At 40.4% G+C, this 26,598-nt stretch overlaps 1 protein-coding gene across 1 annotated transcript in view; it reads left to right on the forward strand.

The window, feature by feature from the left end:
- Window positions 1-1,209: 1,209 nt before the first annotated feature.
- The window catches only part of LOC120300278, a 119,337-nt gene continuing 93,948 nt past the window's right edge, over window positions 1,210-26,598 (forward strand). The window contains 9 exon segments of the mRNA XM_039326097.1: window positions 1,210-2,334; window positions 2,337-4,615; window positions 11,648-11,813; window positions 11,816-14,091; window positions 20,551-20,628; window positions 22,488-22,727; window positions 22,883-23,806; window positions 23,870-24,481; window positions 25,841-26,065. Coding sequence (XP_039182031.1) covers window positions 2,148-2,334; window positions 2,337-4,615; window positions 11,648-11,813; window positions 11,816-14,091; window positions 20,551-20,628; window positions 22,488-22,727; window positions 22,883-23,806; window positions 23,870-24,481; window positions 25,841-26,065 — 6,987 coding nt within the window. The 5' untranslated portion in view covers window positions 1,210-2,147.

Genomic DNA, 26,598 nt, shown 5'->3' on the forward strand with positions numbered 1-26,598 from the left:
TCCAAAAGTTTTTCAAACTCAAAAGGAAGTTCTAACATTGAATTGGTATGCTAAAGGGTACCAATAAACAGCAAGAAATTGATTCACAACAGATCAAATAAAGATGGAAAGAGTCCATTGAAATTCTTGCAAGAGAAATGTCTACATCCAAGATACTTAGAAAATATTCTTTACTTCTAAGAATCTCTAGTACTAGAAGATAGATCAGCAGTATGTTCATTACAAATTTGGAAGGCTACAGGAATATTTGGAGAGTGCAGAAATGCAGTAAGCAACAGAAGATGAATCTCTAAAGGTTCTAACAAAAACTATGGCTGCAACTCTGAAGAATGACACAATGGCCAATGTAAAAAAAAAAAAGACTTAATAGAGTGGGTAAACCATCATACAACATCCTTTAATTCATGTTAGGAAAATCATTTTAAATTAATCTGACCCAGACTAGAACCTTAAATGGAAAGCCATTCAATATGGCTTTAGAAAAGGCTGAAGAACAAGAGACATTATTGTTAATACGCTCTGGATAATTGAGAAAGCCAAAAAATATCAAAAAGAATATAGAAAAGCCTTCAGTTATGTTTAGCTGTGGAATGTGCTTAAAAAATTAAATCTATATACAGGTCAGGAAGCCACAGTCTGGAAGGAGCATTGTGAGACTCACTCCAGATTAGCAAAGAAGTGAGACAAACTTGTATATTCTCCCCTTGTGTTTTTCACTTATAGACTGAATGTATATTATTGGAATCAGACTGAAAGAACATGAATACAGTGTTAAAACTGGAGGAAGAAACATCAATAACCTGCATTATGCTGATAATATTACATTGACAGCTGAATGATCCGAAAACTTTAGTAATGAAAATCATATTGAAAAAAATTGGCCTACAATTAAAGACCAAACTAATGACATGTACATTAACCAGGCTTGAAGTTGATAATGAAGATTTTTGACCCTGGGGATAGTAGCTTTCATCTTTTAGGACTGACTATTAAGAAAAAGGAATATACAGTGAAAAAATATTCCCTTGCGATGGTATGTATCTTAGGAGACAGAACTATAGATTAGACAAAGGTCAGACAAACAGCAGTTGAGTTCCCAGAAGCACTGGGGGTGTGACAGATATCTCTCTAGTTTCTTGGATTGTAAAGGCAAGGGGGGGGGGGAATTGTACTTTCCAACTTGCAAGATATGTCATTCTTACAAGGTAAGCCAGATAAGAAGCATTCCCAGAAGTACTAGCTCCAGTTTTATTATTAGGATACATTAACAGAATCTTGCAATTGTTGCAAGAAACTTAATGACTAGTGACTTAGAATGTCTTCTAGAATCACCTCAAAATTATTTTGGCAATATAACAGTGGTAAGAAATAACATTTTTTAGACTCAGCAATAGCTAGGTAATGCTAAAAAAATGCTGTAACAGGCTAATCAATGGAAACGACCAAAAATTACTACCCTTTAGAAATACAAATCAGTGCAGAAAATTAATTATCTATTTCACCAGTATATATGATTGCATTAGGTAAAACTGCTTCTTTTCCACCTCATTAAGGTGGAAGTTCTGAATGATCACTTGTGAGGTTCAAAAAGGGGGTTAGGTGACCTATCTATGTAACATTTGTCACATTCTTAAGTATTATCAGATACTTGCCTTTGTGCAATATTATTCACAGGATTATGGCAAAAAAATGGGAATATACTTCTAAATTTAGAAAAGTGCCCTCAGTTAAAACAAATCCTATGTCCAATGCAAGACTGAGCCAGTCAATTTTTGTCTTGATATCAAATATATATTTCAGGAATAAAGTCAGTTAAGATATCACATGAGTTTGAGAACATGCCTTACTTGTCATTTGCTTAAAAGATTCAAGAGCTACATATCCAACTAAGACTCAGATAGGTAGTTAGAAAAGTAATTCTGGTCATAGCCCTCAAAGGAAAAAGAATCATAGGGGCTGAATACAAAATATTTCTGTTTCTCCATTTTGAAATGCGGTCACAAGAGGTCGCTGTTTCCTAAGGAAAGCCTCTAAGTGAAACTGAAAATGCAGAGCCCCTCCCTTAAAGGGACCGACATTCCTGCCGGCCAGATCCACAAGGGAAATATCGAACAACAGAGAAATCACAACAAGCCAAGATCCAACCTATGAAAGCATTGCCAGTATGGCTGGGCTACGTGGGCTCCGCTCCTGACCCCTTGATGGCAAGATATATAGAGAAAAAAGAAAAGGGCTTGCGGGTGCTGTGCCTGTGTCTGCGATGCTTACCTGGCCGACGGGGCTGCTGCAGCTGCTTCTGCTCCAGACCGCCTGGAAAATGGGGAGCGGCCAGCTCCATTATTCTGTGCTGGAGGAATCCCAGCACGGCACCTTTGTGGGCCGCATCGCCCAGGATCTGGGGTTGGAGGTGAGCGAGCTGGTGCCTCGGATGTTCCGGATGCTGTCCAAAGGAGAGAAGGACTATTTTGAGGTAAACCTGCAGAATGGGATCTTGTTTGTAAATTCCCGGAGAGACAGGGAGGAGCTGTGTGCCAAGACTGCAGACTGTGTCCTTCATCTGGAGGTGATTGTGGAGAAACCTCTGAGGTTCTTCCATGTGGAGGTTGAAGTCAAAGACATTAATGACAATGCTCCCGTCTTCTCTGCCAGGAAAAGGATCCTGAGCATATCAGAACTGATAACAGGTACCCAGTTCTCCTTGGAAGGGGCTTCTGATGCAGATATTGGTACTAATGCGCTGTTAACTCACAGGCTCAGTCCAAACAACCATTTTGTTTTGGATTCAGGAAATAATGAAGATGAGAGTACATCTGTAGTACTTGTGTTAAAGGTTCCACTTGACAGGGAGGAGAGCCCTGTGCATCATTTAATACTGACAGCCACTGATGGGGGTGAACCAAAACTCACAGGAACTGTTCAGCTGGTCATCAATGTGCTGGATGTTAATGACAACCCTCCTGTATTTAACCAATCTGTTTATAGGGTAAAGTTGCTAGAAAACACTGCTAGTGGGTCATTAGTTATTACTCTGAATGCAACAGATTTAGATGAGGGGATTAATAGGGAAATCTCTTATTTTTTTACAGATAGCCTAGCTCTTCATGTCACAAAGCTGTTTAGTATAAATTCTGATAATGGGGAAATCATAGTGATTGGAAAATTGGATTATGAAGAAAGTAAGTTCCATGAACTTCCAATTGTTGCAGAAGATAAAGGCAATTCTCCATTATCGGGGCACTGTAAAGTTCTCATTGAAGTGTTGGACATAAATGACAATATTCCAGAATTATCTGTGAATTCTCTCTCTGTGCCACTGCCAGAGGACTCCCCTCCAGGGACTGTGGTAGCCATCCTCAGTGCTTCTGACAGGGATTCTGGCACCAATGGACAAATCAGCTGTTTCCTCTTGCCCACTGGAGTACCCTTCAAACTTGAGTCCACATTCAAGAACTACTACTCCCTGATTGTTGGTGCAGTCCTAGATCGAGAGCAGGTGGCTGAGTACAGGATGGTTGTGACAGTGGAAGATCAAGGCGTTCCACCCCTGTCTTCTAGCATCAGCCTCTTAGTGCCTATCAGTGACATAAATGATAATACTCCAACTTTCCCACAGCCTTCCTACACAGTCTTTGTGAAGGAGAACAATCTCCCTGGTGCTCACATCTTCACAGTATCTGCCTCGGACCCAGATGTAGCTGAGAATGCCCTGATCACCTATTGGATAGATGAGAAGCTATGGCCATTGACAAGCTACATCTCTGTACATTCAGAGAGTGGAAAGCTCTATGCTTTGCAGTCCTTGGATTATGAGGAGTTGAAACTGCTGGAGTTCCAGGTGAGAGCCAAGGATGCTGGAATGCCCTCCTTGTGTGGCAATGCGACTGTTCAGGTCTTTGTGCTGGACGAGAATGACAATGCACCTGCCGTGTCAGGATCATCAGAAGAGAACCTGATTCTTCTAGTGGTCCCCGTGATGCCTGGGCATATTGTAGGCAAGATCCATGCCTTGGATGCGGATTCTGGATACAATGCGTGGCTCAGGTACGAACTGGTTGAAGAAAGCAGCAGTCCATGGTCTGTGGGGCAGTATAGTGGTGAGGTGAGTACCAAATATCCTCTGGATGAATCGGAAGGAGGCAAAATTCAGAGTGTTCTGGTTCTTGTGACGGACCATGGAAAACCTCAGCTCTCAGCCACAGCCACCCTGAGTGTGTCACTAATAACAAGTACCCAGGACATCAAAAAATATAATCAGCATCTAATATCAGGAGAGATCTTCATGCCCCTGGTGGACTCAATCAACATCTATCTGATCATTGCCATCTGCTCTGTTTCCAGCCTCTTTTTGCTGGCCATTCTCATCTACGTGGCCCTGCGATGCCACTGCAAGGCAAAGGAATCCATGGTTTATGGCCCTGGCATGGCCACCCTGGTCTGTGCCAGTGAAGTGGGCAGCTGGTCCTATTCCAATCGCCACAGCCACATCCTGGCAGGGGTGAGCACAGAGGCTGGTGCCAAGAGTGACCTTATGATTTTCAGTCCCAACATTCCTGTTTTTGCAAATAACGGGGAACTTAGGAATGGGACAGAATTACTCCCAGATTCAGCTAAAGAGGTGAGTTGGTCTGGTTTTAGAGTTTTTGACATCCATTCAAAATCATATTTCTGCACTAACAATTTTGGATCATCTTTATACAAAAAGTGTCTTCTGATAATCGTTATCCCTAAAATCACAATATAGAAATAAAAAGATAGGTAATTCTTATTTCCAGGGAAATATTTTTTGGAATGGGTTGGTAGAAAAAGATCGTTTTCGAAAATGTATTTTATTTAACAGTGACTAGTTTTGTCTTTCAAAAATAAAAAATAAATAAGATCTTCACTGCACCCTGCTATTTTGATCTTTTGTTTATAATTCACCTACTGAAAAAAATATTCTGAATTGTTAAATTCTTTTTGTTTTTGTTTTCAAAAATAAACATTTCTCTTTTTATATTTTTTTAAAATATAAATTAGATAATTTTAATACTTTTAAGTAATTAAAGTAGATTTTAATACATTAAAGTCCTTTCAAATTAAAAAAAATATCCTTTTCAGTGAAAATGGGAACATAGATTCTGATTTTGCACTACAAGGAGTCCTTGGTGACTGTCTAGTGCAGGAGTGTCAAACTGCCAGTCCGCAGGCCGGATGCATCCTAGTGAAATTGTGCCCACCCCATTGCCGGAAAAAAAGTCGCGATACGACTGTTTGCAGTTACAACAGTGATGAAAAAGTAACTTTGTGACTAGTCCTCACATTTATGACTTTCACAGGTCTATAAGGAAAGGAAACCTGAAGGAAGATCAAGAAATTGATTTGTATATCAATAATCATTCTTCTGTTTATATTTCATCTAATAAACAGATGGGATATTAGTAGTAATACCCTTTCTTCTTTCATTTCTATAAGAACTCCCCAGTAGTATCATAGACACAGTTCATTCAGATAAGAAACTTCTTCACAGACAATAATGCCTCTTTTTAAAAACATTATTTGTGCCTGGACAATGATTCATCACCATATCAGGTCCTGTGTGGAGCACATTGGGCAGCAAAGGTTTGACCACTATTTTGATCATTCCCAGCATCTTCGGCATCGCCCCCAGGGAGATTAGTAGTCTTAAGAGCTTCCTCTAAGTCAGTGGTTCTCAACCTGTGGGTCGGGACCCCATTTGGGGTCGAACGAGCATTTCACGGGGGTTGCCAAACAAGGCTGTCCGCCATTTTTTCCTCCTTTTCTTTGGCCACGCCCCTGGCACCCAGTGATGTATAAGTGGTTGGGGGTCACCACAACATGGGGAACTGTATTATGGGGTCGCAGCATTAGAAAGGTTGAGAACCACTGCTCTAAGTGTTTGGTGCCTGGTTTTCTGAGGCCAGCCTGCTTTCCTCTTTTCTCCGGAAGGCATCCAATTTAGTGCAATTTTGGGATGCCAATCTTTAGCACACGTAAGCTATGGCCAATAAGCTGCATTTGATGTTCATTCATAGTTCACAATAGGTGTTCTAAATCAGATCTTTGTAGTACGTCTTCATTAGCAATGTCACGATGTGAGATCTAGAGGATTACTTTTAAAATATTATTAAGTTGCTAGGTTTAATAAGTTTAGTTAATAGGTTTAAAAACACATCTTAGTTGAGGATTGTTGGTTTGTTTGCAATTTTTAATAGTTAAATGTTGATATGTTTCTTACATGGTATGATATATAGCAGTAAGTCTTAAAAATAAAAAACAAAAATGCAAAGCAAAAACTAAAAAGAAAAGCTAAAAACCAAAACAAAGAACTTGTTCCGCCTTGACTTCAAACATATTGAAAATATAGTGTAGAATTCTCTCCCCTCAACTATCCAGGTGGTCCAATACTCAGGGGCTCCTTTTCTACTGCAATGGCTGAGACCAATAAACTTCTCTGGATAAAGAACAAACTTTTCAGAATCCAGGGGTAAAGAAAAATCATTGGAGAGAAATATATGTTTGATCATCTTTTGCTTTTCTGCCAAACACATTTTGTTAAATTGCCTGGATTTCAGAATTATTGCTGAAAGCAGATCTGAAAAAATAATCACCTTTAAATTTCACTGAAAGTTCTAACTTGCTTAGATGCAAGATATGATCCCATATTGTAGATCTTAAAAATCTATCCCAAAGAAAGCTGGGTTTCTGTACAAATGGAAACAGATGTATATCTAATAAACAGCTTCAATTTCCAACTTGTATTCTAGCTGTAGTGAAAAGATCTTAAGTAGAAATTCCTATATAAGGATAATTATAGATGGATCTTACTTGGCATTGTAAGGAATATTTAAAAATCATAAATATTATTTCTGGGAAGTTAGCACTGTAAATATGTCAGTATATCTTTATTTATTTTCAACCCTGAAATACTGTCCGCAGAAGCATCAAGCTGTATTTGATTTCTTTTTTAATGTAAAACTTAATTCTGCGAATTGTTTCTGTAAAAGAAATAATCAATTCTTTGCTTCATTTACAAAACATTATTTTCCTTATCCAGTACAGTTTTTATCTGCATTAATTCTGTCTTTTTAAAAGAGTGTAAATCATGAAAAACAACTTTTAAAGACAAATGCAGCTCTATACAGTTTCCTTCTGTGTAATTTTGTTATGTTCTATTGTGAGTTAGGAGTTATTCACATATTTCTTTTTTCAGCTCCAACTATTTGTATGTTCTTGTATGAGTGGAATGACTTCTATTGTATTTTTCTTCTTAACTTCAGATCCCAATTTATCACTACAGAGCAGTAATTTAAACAAAGACAGACAAAAGGAAGTAACCTCTTAAACTCATGGGGGAACCAGTTCCTAAATATGGCATATTACCAAGTAGAAGTTCCTAAACTTATTTCCTAGAAAAGAACTCCACAAAAGCATCAGACACATCTCACCTAAATAAGAATTTAATTCCAGACAATAATAAAGATCTATAAAGCTGCGCAGTTAACCATTGCTAGATATTTATATAACTTCAACTCAGTTCTGAGAAATGCTGAGACATGGCTTCACATGGAGTGTGGTAAAGTACCACCAAATTTGAATATGGGCCTTCTTTTCAACATTTTTGTATGTGATCTGAACAAGGAGATGAAAGAAAATGATAAAGTTACAGGTGATTTAGGTGGGACAACTAGTTACATTAGAGGACAGAAATATGATCAATTTAAAGGTGAACATGAGATAGTAGTGTGTCATAACAATTAAAAAGAAATACAATTTTAGACTGCAATAATTTAAATTTAATTTTCAAGTTATGGGAAGCAGTAATACCACTCTATTCTGCATTGGTTAGATCCACTTGAAGTACTACTATATGTCCAGTTCTGTACAAAACACCTATCAAATTTGTGCAAATAAGGTATATGAGAATTATCAAGAGACTTGAAGGAAGGTTTTGGGAGGAAAGATTAAAGAATATGGGTAAAATTATAGCTCCAGACTCTACTTCAGAGATTGTATCCCAATAATGGCATATTCCAATTTCCATACATAATTTGGGTCAAACCTTTGGTATTAAAAAATGTTAGCTGCTAAAACTAATTATTCACCTGTTATAAATAAAAAAATCATTTTCTTAATAGCAGATTTAGATGTAGTTGCTTAGTACACTCTAAATGTATGGGTGTATGGAGCACATCTTGTTATTTGAAATGATACTGCTGAATTAACTTGTTACTGTAGTAGTAGTAGTAGTAGTAATAATAATAATAATAATAATAATAATAATAATAATAATAATAATAATAATAAAGTTGGAAGGGACCTTGGAGGTCTTCTAATCCAACTCCCTGCTCCCTGCTCAGGAAACCTTATATACCATTTCAAACAAATGGTTGTCCAATCTCTTCTTAAAAACTTCCAGTGTTGGAGCTTTCACAACTTCTGGAGGCAGATTGTTCCACTGATTAATTATTCTGTCAGGAAATTTCTCCTTAGTTCTTGGTTGCTTCTCTCTTTGATTAGTTTCCATCCATTGCTTCTTGTCCTGCCTTCAGGTGCTTTGGAGAATAGCTTCTTGGTGGCAACCCCTGAGATATTGGAACACTGCTAAAATGTCACCCCTAGTCCTTCTCTTCATTAAACTAGACATACCCAATTCCAGCAACCATTCTTTATATGTTTTAGCCTCCAGTCCCCTAATCATCTTTGTTGCTCTTCTCTGTACTCTTTCTAGAGTCTCAACATCTTTTTTACATCATGGTGACCAGAACTGTGTGCAGTATTCCAAGTGTGGCCTTACCAAGGCATTGTAAAGTGGTATTAATACTTCATGTGATCTTGATTCTATCCCTCTGTTAATGCAGCCTAGCACTGTGTTGGCTTTTTTGGCAGCTGCAGCACACTGCTGGCTCATATTTAAGTGATTATCCACTAGGACTCCGAGATCCCTCTCACAGTTACTACTATTGAGTACAGTACCACCTATACTGTACCTGTACATTTGGTTTTTCTTGCCTAAATGTAGAACCTTAGTTTTTTCACCATTGAATTTCATTTTGTTAGATAGGGCCCAATGTTCGAGTCTATCGAGATCCTTCTGTATCTTAAGCCTATCTTTTGGAGTGTTGGCTATTCCTGCCAGCTTGGTTCATCTGCAAATTTGATGAGTTCCCCATCTATCCCCTCATCCAAATCATTGATGGAACAGAGCCCTGGGGCATCCCACTACACACTTCCCTCCATGTAGATGCAGTTCCATTGAGGACCACACACTGAGTACGGCCGGTCAGCCAGCTATGAATCCATCTGGTGGTGATGCTGTCTAACCCACATTTTTCTATCTTATCAAGTGGTAGGATGTGGTCTACTTTATCAAATGCCTTATTGAAGTCCAGTAAATTATATCCAAGCCTTCCTCTGGTCCACTAATTTTGTCATCTGGTCAAAGAATGCAATAAGATTTGTCTGGCATGATCTGTTTTTGACAAGCCTATATTGGCTTTTGGTAATGACTTTGTTTGCCTCTAGGTGTTCACTGATTCGTTGCTTGATTATCTTTTCCAGAATCTTCCCAGGTATTGAGGTCAGGCTGATAGGTCTGTAATTTCCTGGATCCATTTTTTTTCCTTTTTTAAAAATGGAAATTACATCAGCTCTTTTCCAGTCCTCTGGTAGTTCCCCATTGCTCCAGGATCTTTGAAAGATATAGTTCAGTAGTTCTGAAATCACATCTGCCAGTGCCTTCAGAACCTTGGGATGTAATCCATCTGGTCCTGGTGATTTGAACTCGTCTAGGATGGACAGGTGCTCACTTACTGTTTTCTTGCCTTTCTTAACTTGTGTTTCTAATCTGTTTTTTATGGTACTGTTTTTGATAATTGGATATTTTTTCCCTTCGTGTAAAGACAGATGCAAAATACGAGTTAAGTAGTTCTGCTTTCTCCCTGTTGCTTGTCACCTTCTTGTTATTTTCTCCCAATTGTTTCCTTGATTTTTTCTTGTTTTTTATATGTTGAAAGAAGCTTTTTTTTGTTATTTTTGAGTTTTGTTGCAAGTCTTAGTTCATTTTGAGCCTTAGCTTTCCTCACTTCATCTTTGCAGACTCGGGCTATTTGCTGATATTCTGACTTAGTTATGTGCTCTTCTTTCCACTTTTTATTCTTGTCCTTTTTGTCTTTCAACTTATCAGAGAGTTCTTTATGCAGCCATGCTGGTTTCTTTTGAGAGCTGTTATTTTTCCTCTTCGTTGGTATTGTGCTAGACTGGCTTTTATAATCTCACTTTTCAAAATGTCCCAAGCTTCTTGTATTGTTTTCCCCTTGCGGATTCTCATCCATAGAATCCTTCCCAAGCTATAAGTCTATTGAAATTAGCTCTCTTAAAGTCCAAGAGTCTAGTTTGACTATGTTCTATTGCTTGTGCTTTCATAATGTTGAATTCCAATATTGCATGATCACTCCCCCCCCCTAAGGTTCCTGTGGCTATTTAGTTGTATTTTTTTTAGTTCTATTTGCAAACATTTCCCTTTTTTGGAAATCAATAGCTAGTCTGCGTTCTCTGCAATAGGTTTACAATGCTTTTTAAAATTGTATTGGGGTGGAGTTGACAGCTGCATCATCCACATATAGAAGTTGCAAAACATTTTTCTTCTCCTATAACAGCTAATGAAAGTCAGGAGTTCATATAAAAATTAAGCAATAAGGATCCCCAAATATATCCTTGCAGAACCTTTTGATTTGATGTAATTGATCGGGAAGGAAACCCGTAATCTTTGTGTGTTTTTGCCAGGAAAACATATTAATACAGCAACATTAGAAATGCAATTTGTGAAGCAAATTTTACTTCCTGAGGCTAGCAAGGAAGCCAGACAAAGATATGCTAATTTATTCAGTGGCACAGAGATGCTGTGCTCATGGAAGATCAAAAACATTTCTTCCCAATATATAATATTTATACACTGTGCATATACTCAAATGGATTGCAGTATATGACAGCCTATTGGATAATATATAAGATGAGATATCTATGTAACATTTATCACGTTTTTAAGTACTATGGTAAGTAAGAAGGAAATGGATACATATGCATAGACAAGTGTCCTGAGACAAATTTAGATTTGCCATTTCCAATATATTGTTCCTTATTTTGAAATTTTGGTTCAAATGTTTCAAGTCAGTCCAGTCTTCTTTTAATGGCATCATAGTCACCTTGGGCAATTGATAAGGGAACAAGAGAGGCAAACAAGTACACTTGCCATCGCTATATATAGAAATGAAAATATCTATCCAAAAAATGTATGTTAATTAATACAATGTATACACAGTAAAAGAAGAATAAATGCATGTATGAGATTTACAAATGAAGCCAAGCACTCTATGTAAAAGTCAATATATTTGAGAATGAAGATGGAATGATTATTAGAAGTTTGTCATGAATACAGAAGGAAAGTCTGTTTCTACAAATTGAAATTCAGTCACACGAGGTCGCTGTTTCCTAAGAAAACCCTCTAAGTGAAACTGAAAATGCAGAGCTCCTCCCTTAAAGGGACCGACATTCCTGCCAGCCAGATCCACAATGGGATTATTAAAGAAAAGAAAACCAAGAGAAATCTCAACAAGCCAAGATCCAACCTATGAAAGCATTGCCAGTATGACTGGGCTACGTGGGCTCCGCTCCTGACCCCTTGAAGGCAAGATATATAGAGAAAAAAGAAAAGGGCTTGCGGGTGCTGTGCCTGTGTCTGCGATGCTTACCTGGCCGACGGGGCTGCTGCAGCTGCTTCTGCTCCAGACCGCCTGGAAAATGGGGAGCGGCCAGCTCCATTATTCTGTGCTGGAGGAATCTCAGCACGGCACCTTTGTGGGCCGCATCGCCCAGGATCTGGGGTTGGAGGTGAGCGAGCTGGTGCCTCGGATGTTCCGGATGCTGTCCAAAGGAGAGAAGGACTATTTTGAGGTAAACCTGCAGAATGGGATCTTGTTTGTAAATTCCCGGATAGACAGGGAGGAGCTGTGTGCCAAGACTGCAGACTGTGTCCTTCATCTGGAGGTGATTGTGGAGAAACCTCTGAGGTTCTTCCATGTGGAGGTGGAAATCAAAGACATGAATGACAATGCTCCCGTCTTCTCTGCCAGAGAAAAGATCCTGAGCATATCAGAACTCATAACCTCTGGCACCCAGTTCCTATTAGAAGGAGCATCTGATGCAGATATTGGTACCAATGCTCTGTTAACTTACAAGCTCAGTCCAAACAACCATTTTGCTCTTGATTCAGGAAATAATGAAGATGGGAGTAAATCTGTAGTACTTGTGTTAAAGGTTTCACTTGACAGAGAGAAGAACCCTGTCCATCATTTAGTACTGACAGCCACTGATAGGGGTGAACCGAAACTCACAGGAACTGTTCAGCTAGTAATCAGTGTGCTGGATGTTAATGACAACCCTCCTGTATTTAACCAATCTGTTTATAGGGTAAAGCTGCTAGAAAATACAGCTAGTGGATCATTAGTTATTACTCTGAATGCTACAGACTTAGATGAAGGGATTAATAGGGAAATCTCTTATTTTTTTAGTTATAACCTACCTCAACATGTCAGAAATATGTTTAGTATAAATTCTGATACTGGGGAAATCAGAGTAATTGGAAAATTGGATTATGAAGATATTAATTTCTATGAACTTCAAGTTGTGGCAGAAGATAAGGGTACTTTATCTGGACATTGTAAAGTTCTCATTGAAGTGTTGGACATAAATGACAATATTCCAGAAATATCTGTTAATTCTCTCTCTGTGCCATTGCCAGAGGACTCCCCTCCAGGGACTGTGGTAGCCATCCTGAGTGCTTCTGACAGGGATTCTGGCACCAATGGACAAATCAGCTGCTTCCTCTTTCCCCCTGGAGTACCCTTCAGACTCGAGTCCACATTCAAGAACTACTACTCCCTGATTGTTGGTGCAGTCCTAGATCGAGAGCAGGTGGCTGAGTACAGGATGGTTGTGACAGTGGAAGATCAAGGCGTTCCACCACTGTCTTCTAGCATCAGCCTCTTAGTGCCTATCAATGACATAAATGATAATGCTCCAGCCTTCACACAGCCCTCCTACATAGTCTTTGTGAAGGAGAACAATCCCCCTGGTGCTCACATTTTCACAGTATCTGCCTCGGACCCAGACGTAGCTGAGAATGCCCTGATCACCTATTGGATAGACGAGAAGCTGTGGCCATTGTCAAGCTACATCTCTGTACATTCGGAGAGCGGAAAGCTCTATGCTCTGCAGTCCTTGGACTATGAGGAGTTGAAACTGCTGGAGTTCCAGGTGAGAGCCAAGGATGCTGGAATGCCCTCCTTGTGTGGCAATGCGACTGTTCAGGTCTTTGTGCTGGACGAGAACGACAATGCACCTGATGTTTCAGAATCACCAGGAGAGAACCTGATTCTCCTAGTGGTCCCCGTAATGCCTGGGCATATTGTAGGCAAGATCCATGCCTTGGATGCAGATTCTGGCTACAATGCGTGGCTCAGGTACGAACTGGTTGAAGAAAGCAGTGGCCCATGGTCTGTGGGCCAGTATAGTGGTGAGGTGAGTACCAAATATCCTCTGGATGAATCAGAAGGCAGCAAAATCCAGAGTGTGTTGGTTCTAGTGAAGGATCATGGGAAACCTCAACTCTCAGCCACAGCTACCCTGAGTGTGTCTCTTGTGACAAATTCCCAGGCCAGCAAGACAGATATTTATGTGCAACGATCAGGGGAGAGCTTTGTGCCCCTGGTGGATTCAATCAATGTCTATCTGATCATTGCCATCTGCTCTGTTTCCAGTCTATTCCTGCTAGCCATTCTCATCTATGTGGCCTTGCGATGCCACTGCAAGGCAAAAGAATCCATGGTTTATGGCCCTGGCATGGCCACCCTGGTCTGTGCCAGTGAAGTGGGCAGCTGGTCCTATTCCAATCGCCACAGCCACATCCTGGCGGGGGTGAATGCAGAGGCTGGTGCCAAGAATGACCTCATGATTTTCAGTCCCAACATTCCTTTTTTTGCAAATAATGGAGAACTTCAAAATGGTACAGAACTGCCTCCAAATGCATCTAAGGAGGTGAGTTTTGGTCCTTTTTTTAGTGCTTGACATTCAGTCCATATTCTATTTCTCTGATACCGATTTCGAATCACTACTGTTACAATATATTTTTCCATAATTAAGTATTAGATTTGTAACAGATAGCTTTTAAATACATGAGTAACTAAAAAATTGTATTCTACAATATTGTTTATAATTTTTTTAACTTATAAAGTATTTGTGAAGTACCTATCAGAGCATCATGAATGAGTTGCAACTGGAAATATAGCAATTATTTTGATTTGTTTGTTAGTATCATTAATCTAGATACTGGTTCAGATGACAAAAGGTAGAATTGTAATGTTGGATAGGCTAATTCAGGTCATCAAATCCTCCCTCATTCAGTGCAGAAATCCAAAGTAAATCATGATTTACCCAAATGGCTGTCTGAAATACAGTGGTACCTTGGTATTCAACTGCTTTGAAACTCATCAAATCTGGTACTCAATGTATTTTGACATGAAAATGTTGTCCCAGTACTCATCGCTCAAACTGGAACTTGTCGTTGTTGGCTACCTTGTGACTCACTATGTTGTTCTTTATGGGAAAAAATTGTTCGGTACTCATCGTTTTAGGTACTCATGGCACCTCCTGGAACCAATTAACAATGAGTACAAAGGTACCCCTATAGGTCCATATTTATATATCCTATAAAGAGAAAGCTATTTATATTATTGCAATATAATTTTCTTCAATCTGAGAGCTTTGATGGTGAGATTTTTTCCCCACTATATCCTCAGATCTTATTTCTAACTTCTTTTTTTAATCTAGTAATCCAAGAATTTAGTTTGTCCCTGTTAAAAAGTGGTTTTATATTTTGAATAGGTACAGTTTATTGAACTTTCAAATCATAAGTGATTACTGATAAAATATTTTCTTTTTTATTTTAAGATATGGTGCATGGCATGATGCACTCTCTATTCTCTTTTTAACCTTTTAAAAAAATTCAATCTTCCTTATGCTATTTTAAATTTCAAATAAAATATAGTATCTTTGTGCAGGAAACAAGAGTATAAGATACTTTTTCACCTTTGTGTTGCTTTGTGTTTCATACATAAAGTTTCCATACCTAACCCTACTTTTTAATACTAGTTTGATATTAATTGTGAGAAATCTGCATTGATGCTATTGGGTCTTAGTAATAATTCTGTTAAATTGATGACGCAGCTTCTGGACCGCGTCATTGGTCCCAGCTGATTAGATTGTATCCTAAACGTATCTTTGATACCAGCATCCAGCCCTTTCCTGTTCTTCCTTCGTACGCTACCAGTCACTCCCTCGTCACTGATTCTTGGGCTGAGTGGGATCCTCCCCCCTTTTTTGGGTGATCGTTGTTTCCATACTCTTTTCACACTTTTGTGCATTGTTCTTCTCACTAGGGGTATTGGGGTGCAGGCCATCCAAGCCTCCCTTGATCCCACCATGTGTTCCATTCGGGCTCCAATTGGTTCCCCCCGCCCCTCTGGGTTGTAATCCGGGCGTCTCTCTCCACTCTATGGTTTCTGCTCTCTTATCCCTTCTTACGTGAGTAGCCCCTGCCTGCATGCCATTCCACCCAATATCTTTCCTTTGCCCCCTTTTTCAACATTCCCTATTCCTGTCATATCGATGGCATCCTGCCATTCAATTTGCTGTTGATGGTCACAGTTCCTGCTTAGCATAGAGCCCCTGTGTTCGTTTTCCATGAAAGAACCCCCCTGCTGCAAACGCGAGTGTTCTTTGTCCATAATTTTGCGCTTACGCGCTAAGTAAGTTAATGGGATACCTCCCTCTCCTTTTTGTTGTGACTGGGTTGTCATCATATGCTCATTAGATCTGCGTACGGGTAGTTCGTCCTTGTTGTTATTTCCAACACCAACCCCCACGGATTCGTCATATGGCTTCCTAAAGCCCGTACTAACGCCCTGGGCATCGCTCATCCATTCTGGGGGTGGTGTTCTTCCGAGGTGTAGCAGGGAGCTCCGCAGGTCCCCCACCACACCTTCCCTCTTCTTTTCACCCCTTGTAAGTCTCCTGATCTTCCATGGGCCCTTGCTCATCTTTGGTGTTGGAGGATTCGTCAGCTGCTGATCGGGATTCATCAGCTGCTGGGCAGGCATCAGGAAAGTATCCGTAGGTCGCGGAGAGTTGGTTAGATCTCCATTTGTTTGATCACGTGGAGGGTTAGGTGTGGCTCCATTGCTTTGGTCGCATAGCCATTGGCTAAATTCTCTTCGATGAAAGGGGTGGCGGTTTGTGCTCCATATTCTCAATGCTTGTTGTGCTGGACAAAGGTCTATGCGGTGGTTAATCGAATCCTTATCCGAGAGCCAGGCTTCCTTCAACAGTCGGCCCCCTTTCGTGGCATCACTGGACAAAACATGTACGTTATCGAAGTCAAACTGATGATTTATTTATTTATTTAATTTTATTTATATGCCGCCCAATCCCAAAGGACTCAAGGCGGCATACAAAATTAAAACAATCATCTAACAATAAAACAATAAAATAATACAATCATACAGCGTGTCCAATCATATCCCGCCCACCCCCCCGGGGACATCAGCCCCAGGCCTGCCGGAACAGGAGAGTTTTAACGGCTTTCTTAAAGGCCGGCAGGGTGGGAGTAGTTTGAACCTCGGGGGGAAGTTGATTCCACCAGGTCGGAGCCACCACAGAAAAGGCCCTTCCCCGAGGGCCCGTCAGCCGACATTGTCTGGCCGATGGGACCTGAAGGAGGCCCAATCTATGGGACCTCACCGGTCTCTGGGAACTGTGCGGCAGTATGCGGTCCTGTAAGTAACCTGGCCCTATGCCATGAAGGGCTTTAAAGGTGATAACCAACACCTTGAATTGCGTCCGGAGACCCACAGGAAGCCAGTGCAGCTCGCGGAGGATAGGTCACACGTGGGCGTACCTTGGCGCGCCCACAATCGCTCTCGCGGCTGCATTCTGAACCAACTGCAGCCTCCGAACGCTCTTCAAGGGTAGCCCCATGTAGAGCGCGTTACAGTAATCCAATCTTGAGGTGACAAGGGCATGAGTGACCATGAGTAAAGCCTCCCGGTCCAAATAAGGGCGCAACTGGTGCACCAGGCGAATCCATGATCGTACTCAGCCATGTGCGTCCAGATTTGCGAGTATTGTTCGCCCCTTTTGGAAGAGATATTGGGTGGAATGGCAGGGGCTATTCATATAAGAAGGGATAAGAGAGCAGAAGCCATAGAGTGGAGAGAGACACCCGGATTACAACCCAGAGGGGCGGGGGGAACCAGTTGGAGCCTGAATGGAACACATGGTGGGATCAAGGGAGGCTTGGATGGCCTGCACCCCAATACCTCTAGTGACAAGAACAATGCACAAGAGTGTGAAAAGAGTATGGAAACAACAATCACCCGAAAAAAGGGGGGAGGATCCCACTCAGCCCAAGAATCAGTGACGAGGGAGTGAATGGTAGCGTACGAAGGAAGAACAGGAAAGGGCTGGATGCTGGTGTCAAAGATACATTTAGGATACAATCTGATCAGCTGGGACCGATGACACGGTCCAGAAGCCGGGCGCAAATGCTTGGTAATCTTATATAAGTTTCTCCCACTAACTAGCTTTAACCCTGACGATGTCGGAAGTTACCGATGAAAGCTTGGTTTTTATTAAAAATTTTCCTGCTTGATTTTCCTGCTTGGATTTTCCTGGTGATTGTAATTAATTTATTTTGTTGTATGTATGTATGTATGTATGTATGTATGTATGTATGTATGTATCTATCTATCTATCTATCTATCTATCTATCTATCTATCTATCTATCTATCTATGTATATATATGAATCCTGGGCATACACATGTCAATAAAAATATAGAAAAACGAACACCAGGATAAAAATAAACAGGACCATTTAATATAAACAAGCCTGTAAGTAAAAGAGTTAATATAAACAAGCCTGTAAGTAAATGAGTTACTGAGCTTTCGTCAGCCAAACTACTGACGTCATCAGAGTTAGAATGCTAGGTGATTAGGGAGCTTGCCTATATAGCTGCCTGTCTCTGTGCCTGGCTTCTCAAGCGCGTCATCGGCCCATTAGTTATGTTAATCTAGAACATGCTAAATTGATTCGCATCCGGCAGCTTGTTGGTGGACCTGATGATTGTATTCCGATCCTCCATCGTTTTTCCAGTGCGCATGCAAACGCCTGGGGGGCAGCTGTCAAGCCGTCTCTGCTCCTTATCTCTCCTCCCTCTCATTTTGGAGCGATCTCTCAATCTGCATTTCAAACGCCCTGTGGGGTTGTCATCCTCTCCTAAGGCCGCCGTTGTTTCGTCCATAGCTCCCTCTTCCCAATCCTGCAAAGAGCCACTATTTGGATGTTTCTCCTTCATATTCCCCCCCCCCTTTTTGTCTCTCCTTCCGAGCCGCTTCCGCATGTCCATTTCCAACACCCGATCTTGACACCTCATTAGTTTGTCATCTCCTCCCATAGCAGCTCTTGCCGACTCACCTGCCACCCTGTCACTCCAGTCCTGCCAGTTGCTATCTCGTTGTGGTGTCACCCGCCCTCTCTTTTGCTGGTTCACTGTCCTCCCTAGGGATTGCAGCTTCCCTGTTTGTAAAGCCATGGTCTTGCTTTTGCACCGTGTGGGGTGGCCATTTACTTCATGGATTACAACGTTGTCTCTCCCACCTTCTGAGAATCTGGTACGCTGGCAGGATGTCTATATGCCGGTTGATGGAATTCTCATCCAAAAGCCAGGCTTCTTTAAGAAGGCGGACACCCTTAGTGGTTTCACGAGATATGGTCTGTGCTTTTCCAGATCGAATGTGTGGTTCAGATCGGCCATGTGAGCCCACACTTGTGAGCGCTGCTCCTGCCTTTTGATTGCCAGTTCATGTTCGTGGACCCTAGTCCTGAGCCTTTTAGCTGTTTCCTCCGTAATTGCAGGGGCAATTCCTGCAATTAATTCTATAGACTATGGAAGACTGTTCACTGTTGGGGAGCGGCTCTTTGGGATGCATGATCTTGGTTCTTAGGGTCTGGTCTGGTCTATCGGCAATGCTCACATTGTGGGGGGCCAGCAGCTGTGCCATAGCTTTGGAAACACCACAGATATAAGGTAAAGTTATCCGTGTGGCCGGTGTCGTCGTTGCTCCGGAAAGTTGGGCCCTGTGGGGTTGACATGGTCTGCTGTAACATCTCACAAATTCTGTGGGGTAGCCATTAAGCCTAAAAGTGCGATATAGATGATTTCTCTCTTCAATTTTGGCTCTCCCCGTGCTGCAATGGGAGTTGATTCATTTGAATATAGGCAAGCTCTCTAATCACCTAGCATTCTAACTCTGATGACATCAGTAGTTTGGCTGACGAAAGCTCAATAACTCTTTTACTTACAGGCTTGTTTATATTAAACGGTCCTGTTTATTTTTATCCTGGGGTTCTTTCTATATTTTTATTGATATATATATATATATATATATATATATATATATATATATATATATATATATATATATATATATATATAAAGTAAAAAAGGATATATGCAGCGTTATCTTAATTTTAGATGTCAAAAGGATCTCTCTCCCCCCCTCTCTCTTTCTCTCCCTCTCTCTCTCCCCCCTCTCTCCGATCTTCTGCTCACCTGACAAGCTGGCTTCAAGCTGTTCTCCAATAAGCTCAGGGGTAGGCAACCTCGGCTCTTTTATGACTCATGGACTTCAACTTCCAGAATTCCTGAGTCAGCATAGCTGGGCTAGCTAGCTCTCTCCTGCCCTTCCTGCTTCCTACTTCCTGCAGAGACGCAGCAACAGGAAGAGCCCCGCCCAAACAGCTTTTCGCTTGCTGGAGAACACCGTGAGTTCACTCTCTTTTATACACACACACACACAGAGAGAGAGAGAGAGAGAGAGACAGACAGACAGACAGACAGACAGACACAGAGAGACAGAGAGAGAAGCAGGGAAGCGCAAGTGCCTCTCTCTGTCTCTCTCTGCAAATGACAGAGGAGGCTGGGAGCCACAGGGGAAGGCTCAAAGAGCCGCATGCAGCTCCAGAGCCGCAGGTTGCCAACCTGTGCTTTAGCTGTTTGTCTATAATAAATTGTTTTAATTATATTTATGAAGTTTTCTCCAAAATCCATTTTCTCTAATTGTTGAATCATGAATTGCCAATTTATGCTGTTAAAAGCTTTCTGTGCAACTAGAAATATTAGCGCCATCTCCTTCCCTGGATGGATTTCATAATATTCCAAAATGTCTAAAATGATTCTTAAGTTATTTTTTATTTGTCTTTTGGGTATAAATTCAGTCAAAAATTTATTTAGTCTTTCTGCTAATATTGAGGCAAAAGTTTTATAGTCCACATTTAATAGAGATATTGGTCTGTAATTCTTTATTTGCATCAGGTCTGAGTCTTCTTTAAAATGGTATTAAAGTATGTTAGCTTCTGTCTATGTATTTGGTATTTTAGCCTCTAAAAGTACTTCATTACACAGTTCTTTCATTATTGGACTTAGTGTGTCTTATAGACATTTATAAAGCTCTGCAGGTAAGCCATCTGGACCTGGAGTCTTATCATTTTTTTGCCTTTTTATAGCCTCTGTCACCTCCATCACTGATATTTTTTCATTTAAAATATTTTGTATATTTTCTGGGATTTTTGGTAGATCTGTTTTTTTATATATTGCTTTCAGACAAATGGCTGTCCAGTCTCTTCATAAAAACTTCCAGTGTTGGAGCATTCACTGCTTCTGGAGGCAGGTTGTTCCACTGGTTAATTGTTCTAACTGTCAGGAAGTTTCTCATTAGTTCTAGATTTATTTCTTTTTGTTACATTCTCAGGTTTTGAGGCTGGTGAAATCCCTATGCTCTGCTGATTTAGTTATTATGTATTCCTATAGGCATTATTCCTAACCAAAATGTTATTATAATGATGAAGTGTGTGTCCTGACAGTGTGATGCAAGCTCCGCTTTTTCATACTTGGGCCATGATGTCACATGCAAGTATAGAAGGGGCCCAGACATAAGCAAGTTGTTTCTTTATTAGATGATGTGTTTAATTAGATCTGATAAGATCTGAGCTCACTTAAAATAAATCAGTGGTGTCTGATCTTGCCTCTAACAGCTGTTCTTCTTTCGGCCCAAACAGGGATGTCTCTTTGAAAGTAGCAATATAGGATAGTTATAGCAATGATAAAAACAGCAAACCACCAGAGGTTTTGGGGCCATGTTATAACATTTAAACTCTAAAGAATGGCTTATTAAAAAATGTGAAGTAGATGCAGGCAAAAGTGGGTGGGATAACCTTTTTTTATTTACATGAGATGGAAGGCCCTACTCCACGCTCCAGTATCTGAGTGACACTGTGAAAAAAAACATGTTAAAACCTCTTAGAGCTATTTGTATTTGGATCTGGAAACCAAAATATAGGAACTGAGCATTTAAAAATTGTATCTTTTTTTAAAAAAAAAATGCTGTCTGGATTGCATTAATAGTAGATTTCAAATAAGCAGCTTGTACCAAGGTTTAATGATTAGTTAGGTTTAATGATTTTTTTTTATCTTACTCAGATGCTCCTGAATTATTCAGAAGCATTTTTACATCTATATATTTTGGAGAAGTCCAATAGGAATGTAACAACTCCAGCAAGATAAGAACTAAAACATATTTGCCTGTCTAGACAAAAGTAACCCCCAATCAAAACACAGTGCATCTGAGAATTCCTTTGCTTCCTGTCCAGAATTTTCAAAAGTTTTATACCACTACAAGTTAGTGTTCTTCTGATCAGAACATACAAAACTGATATCATTAATTGGGGACTCTGGAGATAGACATGAACTACTTTCAACTGATTGGAACTGTTGTCATCATGTTCAAAACTCTTCTGAAAAATTAATTACTTGGAGATCTAATGAAGAACTTTGGCCCTGTAAATCTTTTGCAAACATGAAAAAATATAATCTTATTTAAAAAAGACTATGGAAACATTAAGCAAATGTCAAGCTGCTGTATTAATGTAAGACAATGAGTTAGACAAATTAATATAAGTGAAGAAGAAAGGTGTATAAAATGAAACATATTGCATAACATTATCAATACTATTTGAGAAGTTTACAACATTTATAAGTATCATAAAATAGTTATAATAATTGTATTAAAACAATGGAAGAATTTCAGAAGGCTATCACAAGGGGTCACTGTTGACTCGATGAATAGCTAAGTAAGGCTGAAAATGCATAGCTCCACCCTCCTGGTATACCACTCACGGAATCATTAAAGAGGCACTAGCTATCAATTGCAAAACCACTAGAAAAGATTCTAGCACCATCAGTTCACAGGTGGGACTGGGGCTCTGCTCCTGAATCCTATAAGAAAGGGATTTGTTCGTTTTTTAAAAAAGAAAAACAGGTCTCCAGTTTTGCCATGCTTGTGTGGAAAGTGGATTCTGGGAAGGCATCGCTGCTGCAGCTAGCTCTCCTCCACACTCTTTGGGGAATGGGGAACCGCCAGCTCTATTACTCAATACAGGAGGAATCCCAGCAGGGCACTTTTGTGGGCCACATTGCCCAGGATCTGGGTCTAGAGGTGGATGAACTCGTGTCTCGGATGTTTCAGTTGGTCTCCAAGGAACAAAGGGAATATTTCCAGGTAAATGTGCAGAATGGAATTTTGTTTGTGAATTCTCAGATTGACAGGGAGAAGCTTTGTGACAAGAGGGCTATGTGCATTGTTCATCTGGATGCCCTTGTGGAGAAACCATTAAGGATTTTTCACATAGAGGTGGAGATTATAGACATAAATGACAATGCCCCAATCTTCCCTGTTACAGAGAGGCAATTTACTATTGCAGAGAGTCTAGTCTTTGTAATTCACGTTTTCCCCTAGAGGGAACCTCCGATGCTGATATTGCTGCAAACTCTCTGCTTAGCTACAGACTTAATCCCAACCTACTCTTCAGTCTAATAATTGAAACTTATGAACATAGTGTCTCTTTATTTCTTGTTTTAAATAAACCTCTTGATAGAGAAGAATGTGCTGTTCATCGCTTATTTCCTTTAGCCACCGATGGAGGTGACCCACAACTCACTAGTACAATGCAGTTAGAAATCAAAGTGCTAGATGCAAATGATAACCCTCCTGTATTTAACCAGTCAGTTTATAATGTCCAGATTTTAGAAAACTCAGAAAATGAGGTAATATTTAAGGTAAATGCAACAGATTTAGATGAGGGGACAAATAGAGAAATTACATACATTTCAAGTAATTTTTCTCCTACCAATGGAAAAGAAAAATTCATCCTTGATCATCAAACTGGTGAGATATATGTGAAAGGACATTTGGACTTTGAGGAAAGGAATTTCTATGAAATACATGTTGAGGCAAAAGATAACAGAAATCCTCCATTATCAGGATACTGCAAGGTTTTGATCGAGATTTTGGATCTCAGTGATAATCCTCCAGAAATCACAGTGGTGTCTTTGTTGATAACTATTCCAGAGGATTCGCCATTGGGGATGGTGATAGCTCTGATTACTGTTTTGGACAGGGATACTGGTGCCAATGGACAAGTGAGCACTTTTTTGTGGCCATTTGGGATCCCTTACAGGCTAGTGTCAACTGGCAAAAATTACTATTCATTGGTGCTAAATGAGCACCTAGATTGGAAACAAGTTGCTGAGTACAGTCTACAAATCACTGCACAAGATCAAGGAACTCCATCACTGTCCGCCACCTGAATCCTAAGACTTTCAATCAGTGATGTAAATTATAATGCTCCAGCTTTCCCACAGCCCTCCTACACCGTTTTTGTGAAGGAGAACAATCCCCCTGGTGCTCACATCTTTACAGTATCTGCCTTGGACCCAGACACAGCTGTGCCATTGCCAGAAGACTCCCCTCCAGGGACTGTGGTAGCCATCCTCAGTGCTTCTGACAGGGATTCTGGCACCAATGGACATATCAACTGTTTCCTCTTTCCCCCTGGAGTACCCTTCAAACTCGAGTCCACATTCAAGAACTACTACTCCCTGTTTGTTGGTGCAGTCCTAGATCGAGAGCAGGTGGCTGAGTACAGGATGGTTGTGACAGTGAAAGATCAAGGCGTTCCACCCCTGTCTTCTAGCATCAGCCTCTTAGTGCCTATCAGTGACATAAATGATAATGTTCCAACTTTCCCACAGCCCTCCTACACAGTCTTTATGAAGGAGAACAATCCCCCTGGTACTCACATCTTCACAGTATCTGCCTTGGACCCAGACATAGCTGAGAATGCCCTGATCGCTTATTGGATAGGCGAGAAGCTGTGGCCATTGTCAAGCTACATCTCTGTACATTCGGAGAGTGGAAAGCTCTATGCTCTGCAATCCTTGGACTATGAGGAATCAAAACTGCTGGAGTTCCAAGTGAGCGCCAAGGATGCTGGAATGCCCTCCTTGTGGTGCAATGCTGGATGAAAATGACAATGCACCTGCTATGTCAGGATCATCGGAAGAGAAACTGATTCTTCTAGTGGTCCCAGTGATGCCTGGGCATATTGTAGGCACGTTCCATGCCTTGGGTGCAGATTCTAGCGACAATGCCTGGCTACAATATGAACTGATTTAAGAAAACAATGGCCCATGGACAGTGGGGCAATATAGTGGTGAGGTGAGTGCCAAATATTCTTTGGATGAAGTAGAAGGAAGCAAAATCCAGAGATTGCTAGTTCTTGTGAAGGATCATGGGAAACCTCAACTTTCAACTACAGTCACCTTCAGGCCACCAAAACAGATATTCCCCTTCATAGATCAGGAGAGACCTTCATGTTCCTGATGGACTTGAACAATGTCTAGCTGATCAATGCTATCTGCTCTGTTTCCAGCCTCTTTTTGCTGGCCTCTCTCTCTCTCTCTTTTTAAAAGAAAATTTTATTGATTTTCTAGCTTTACATTTAAATATTTGAAAAGCAGCATGGTGGCTAAGTTGATCAATAATTCAATAACATACAAATATCTTTAGTACAGATCTCAAACTATTACATTAAATATTTCCTCTATTTTCCCCTTGGTATTTACTGTCTCATATTTAAACTAATACAATTCTTATTATATCGATTAAATAAAAATAACTTTCTTACATTTATCAATAATTTTTAGTTTATACATATCCTAGTTATTTTAACATTCAATCTTTTTAGACAATGTCCTAGTTAATTTTTCCCAATTTTTAGTTTCCCATTAATATTTAAATTTAATATTTAATATTTATAATTTCCAAGTTTTAAATAACCCCAATTCCCTTTGTTACAATTCATCACAGGATTTAATGTTCAGATACACGTTTTATCTAAATGAATTCTCACCATCTTACATCAACTAATTAATAATACAATATAACATTCTTATTTTCTGGTAATTTCCATAACTTGTTATTGCTTAAAAGAGATCTCACCCAGTCTCATCCACGCTGCTTCATAGTTGCCTGATGGTAAATGTGACTTCGGCTGTCTGCAGCCTAGTGACGAGCCATATTTCTATGGACGGTCTTTCATCTGCCGGTTTGGAAGGTTGCCCCAGATCAAGCGGAAGGGCTACCGCCCTCCTGCGATTCAACAGGGATCCCTTCCTTGCTGGTCACCCCTACAGGGTGACTTTAGACCCTTTCCAGGGTCCCCCACCAAAGCGAAACTGGACATGGAAGACAGGGCTCACCTGCCAGATGTCCATGGTGGCCACATGGGCAAACTGGAAGTCCTTGCTGGCCATTCTTATCTATGATGCCAGTGCAAGGCAAAGGAATCCATAGTTTATGGCCCTGGCATGGCCACCCTGGTCTGTGCCAGTGAAGTGGGCAACTGGTCCTATTCCATTCGCCAAAGCCACATCCTGGCAGGGGTGAGCACAGAGGCTGGTGCCAAGAGTGACCTTATGATTTTCAGCCCCAACATTCCTGTTCTTATGGATGGTGGGGAAGTAGGAATTTTGAAGGAGCCAATTCCAAATGCACAAGTGAGTTATGTGTGTTGATATCATAATCCCTGAATGTAATAGCATGTGAGAATGACTTGGGAAATGGGGGAGAAGAGATGTTGCCTAGGTAATGGTCAGATAAGAAACAACATAGCCTGTAGCTACAGAGTGGGCAGAGCAAGAGGCTCCAAAGAGAATCTCTCTAAATTCTCTTGCTGTAAAAGTGATAGTGGAAGAATTTGTAATTTCAGACTTGCAAGATTCTGTTAATGTAGCTTTACAATAAAATAGAATTTCCTATTTGGTCTACCTCCTAAGGCTGACATTGAGACTGTTACTCTATTTTGACATGTGTTACAGTAAACCTATCCTTTAATATTTTGAAAGAATTTTGGAATGACCTTTAGCAGATTTACAAACAGACTATTGCAAAGTGATCATATTTGTGTTTTACCTTTTTGCTGGTAAATAAAGAATTTTATTAAAGTGATGCCATCAGATATTTCTTTGGAGGTGATGCGGATGCAACTTAACCAGTCATGTAGGTTTTTCCTTTCCTAAAAAAATTATAA

This window comes from Crotalus tigris, unplaced genomic scaffold (genome assembly GCF_016545835.1).
Source record: "Crotalus tigris isolate CLP2741 ecotype Arizona unplaced genomic scaffold, ASM1654583v1 scf7180000024339.11422700, whole genome shotgun sequence".
Taxonomy (NCBI): Eukaryota; Metazoa; Chordata; class Lepidosauria; order Squamata; family Viperidae; genus Crotalus; species Crotalus tigris.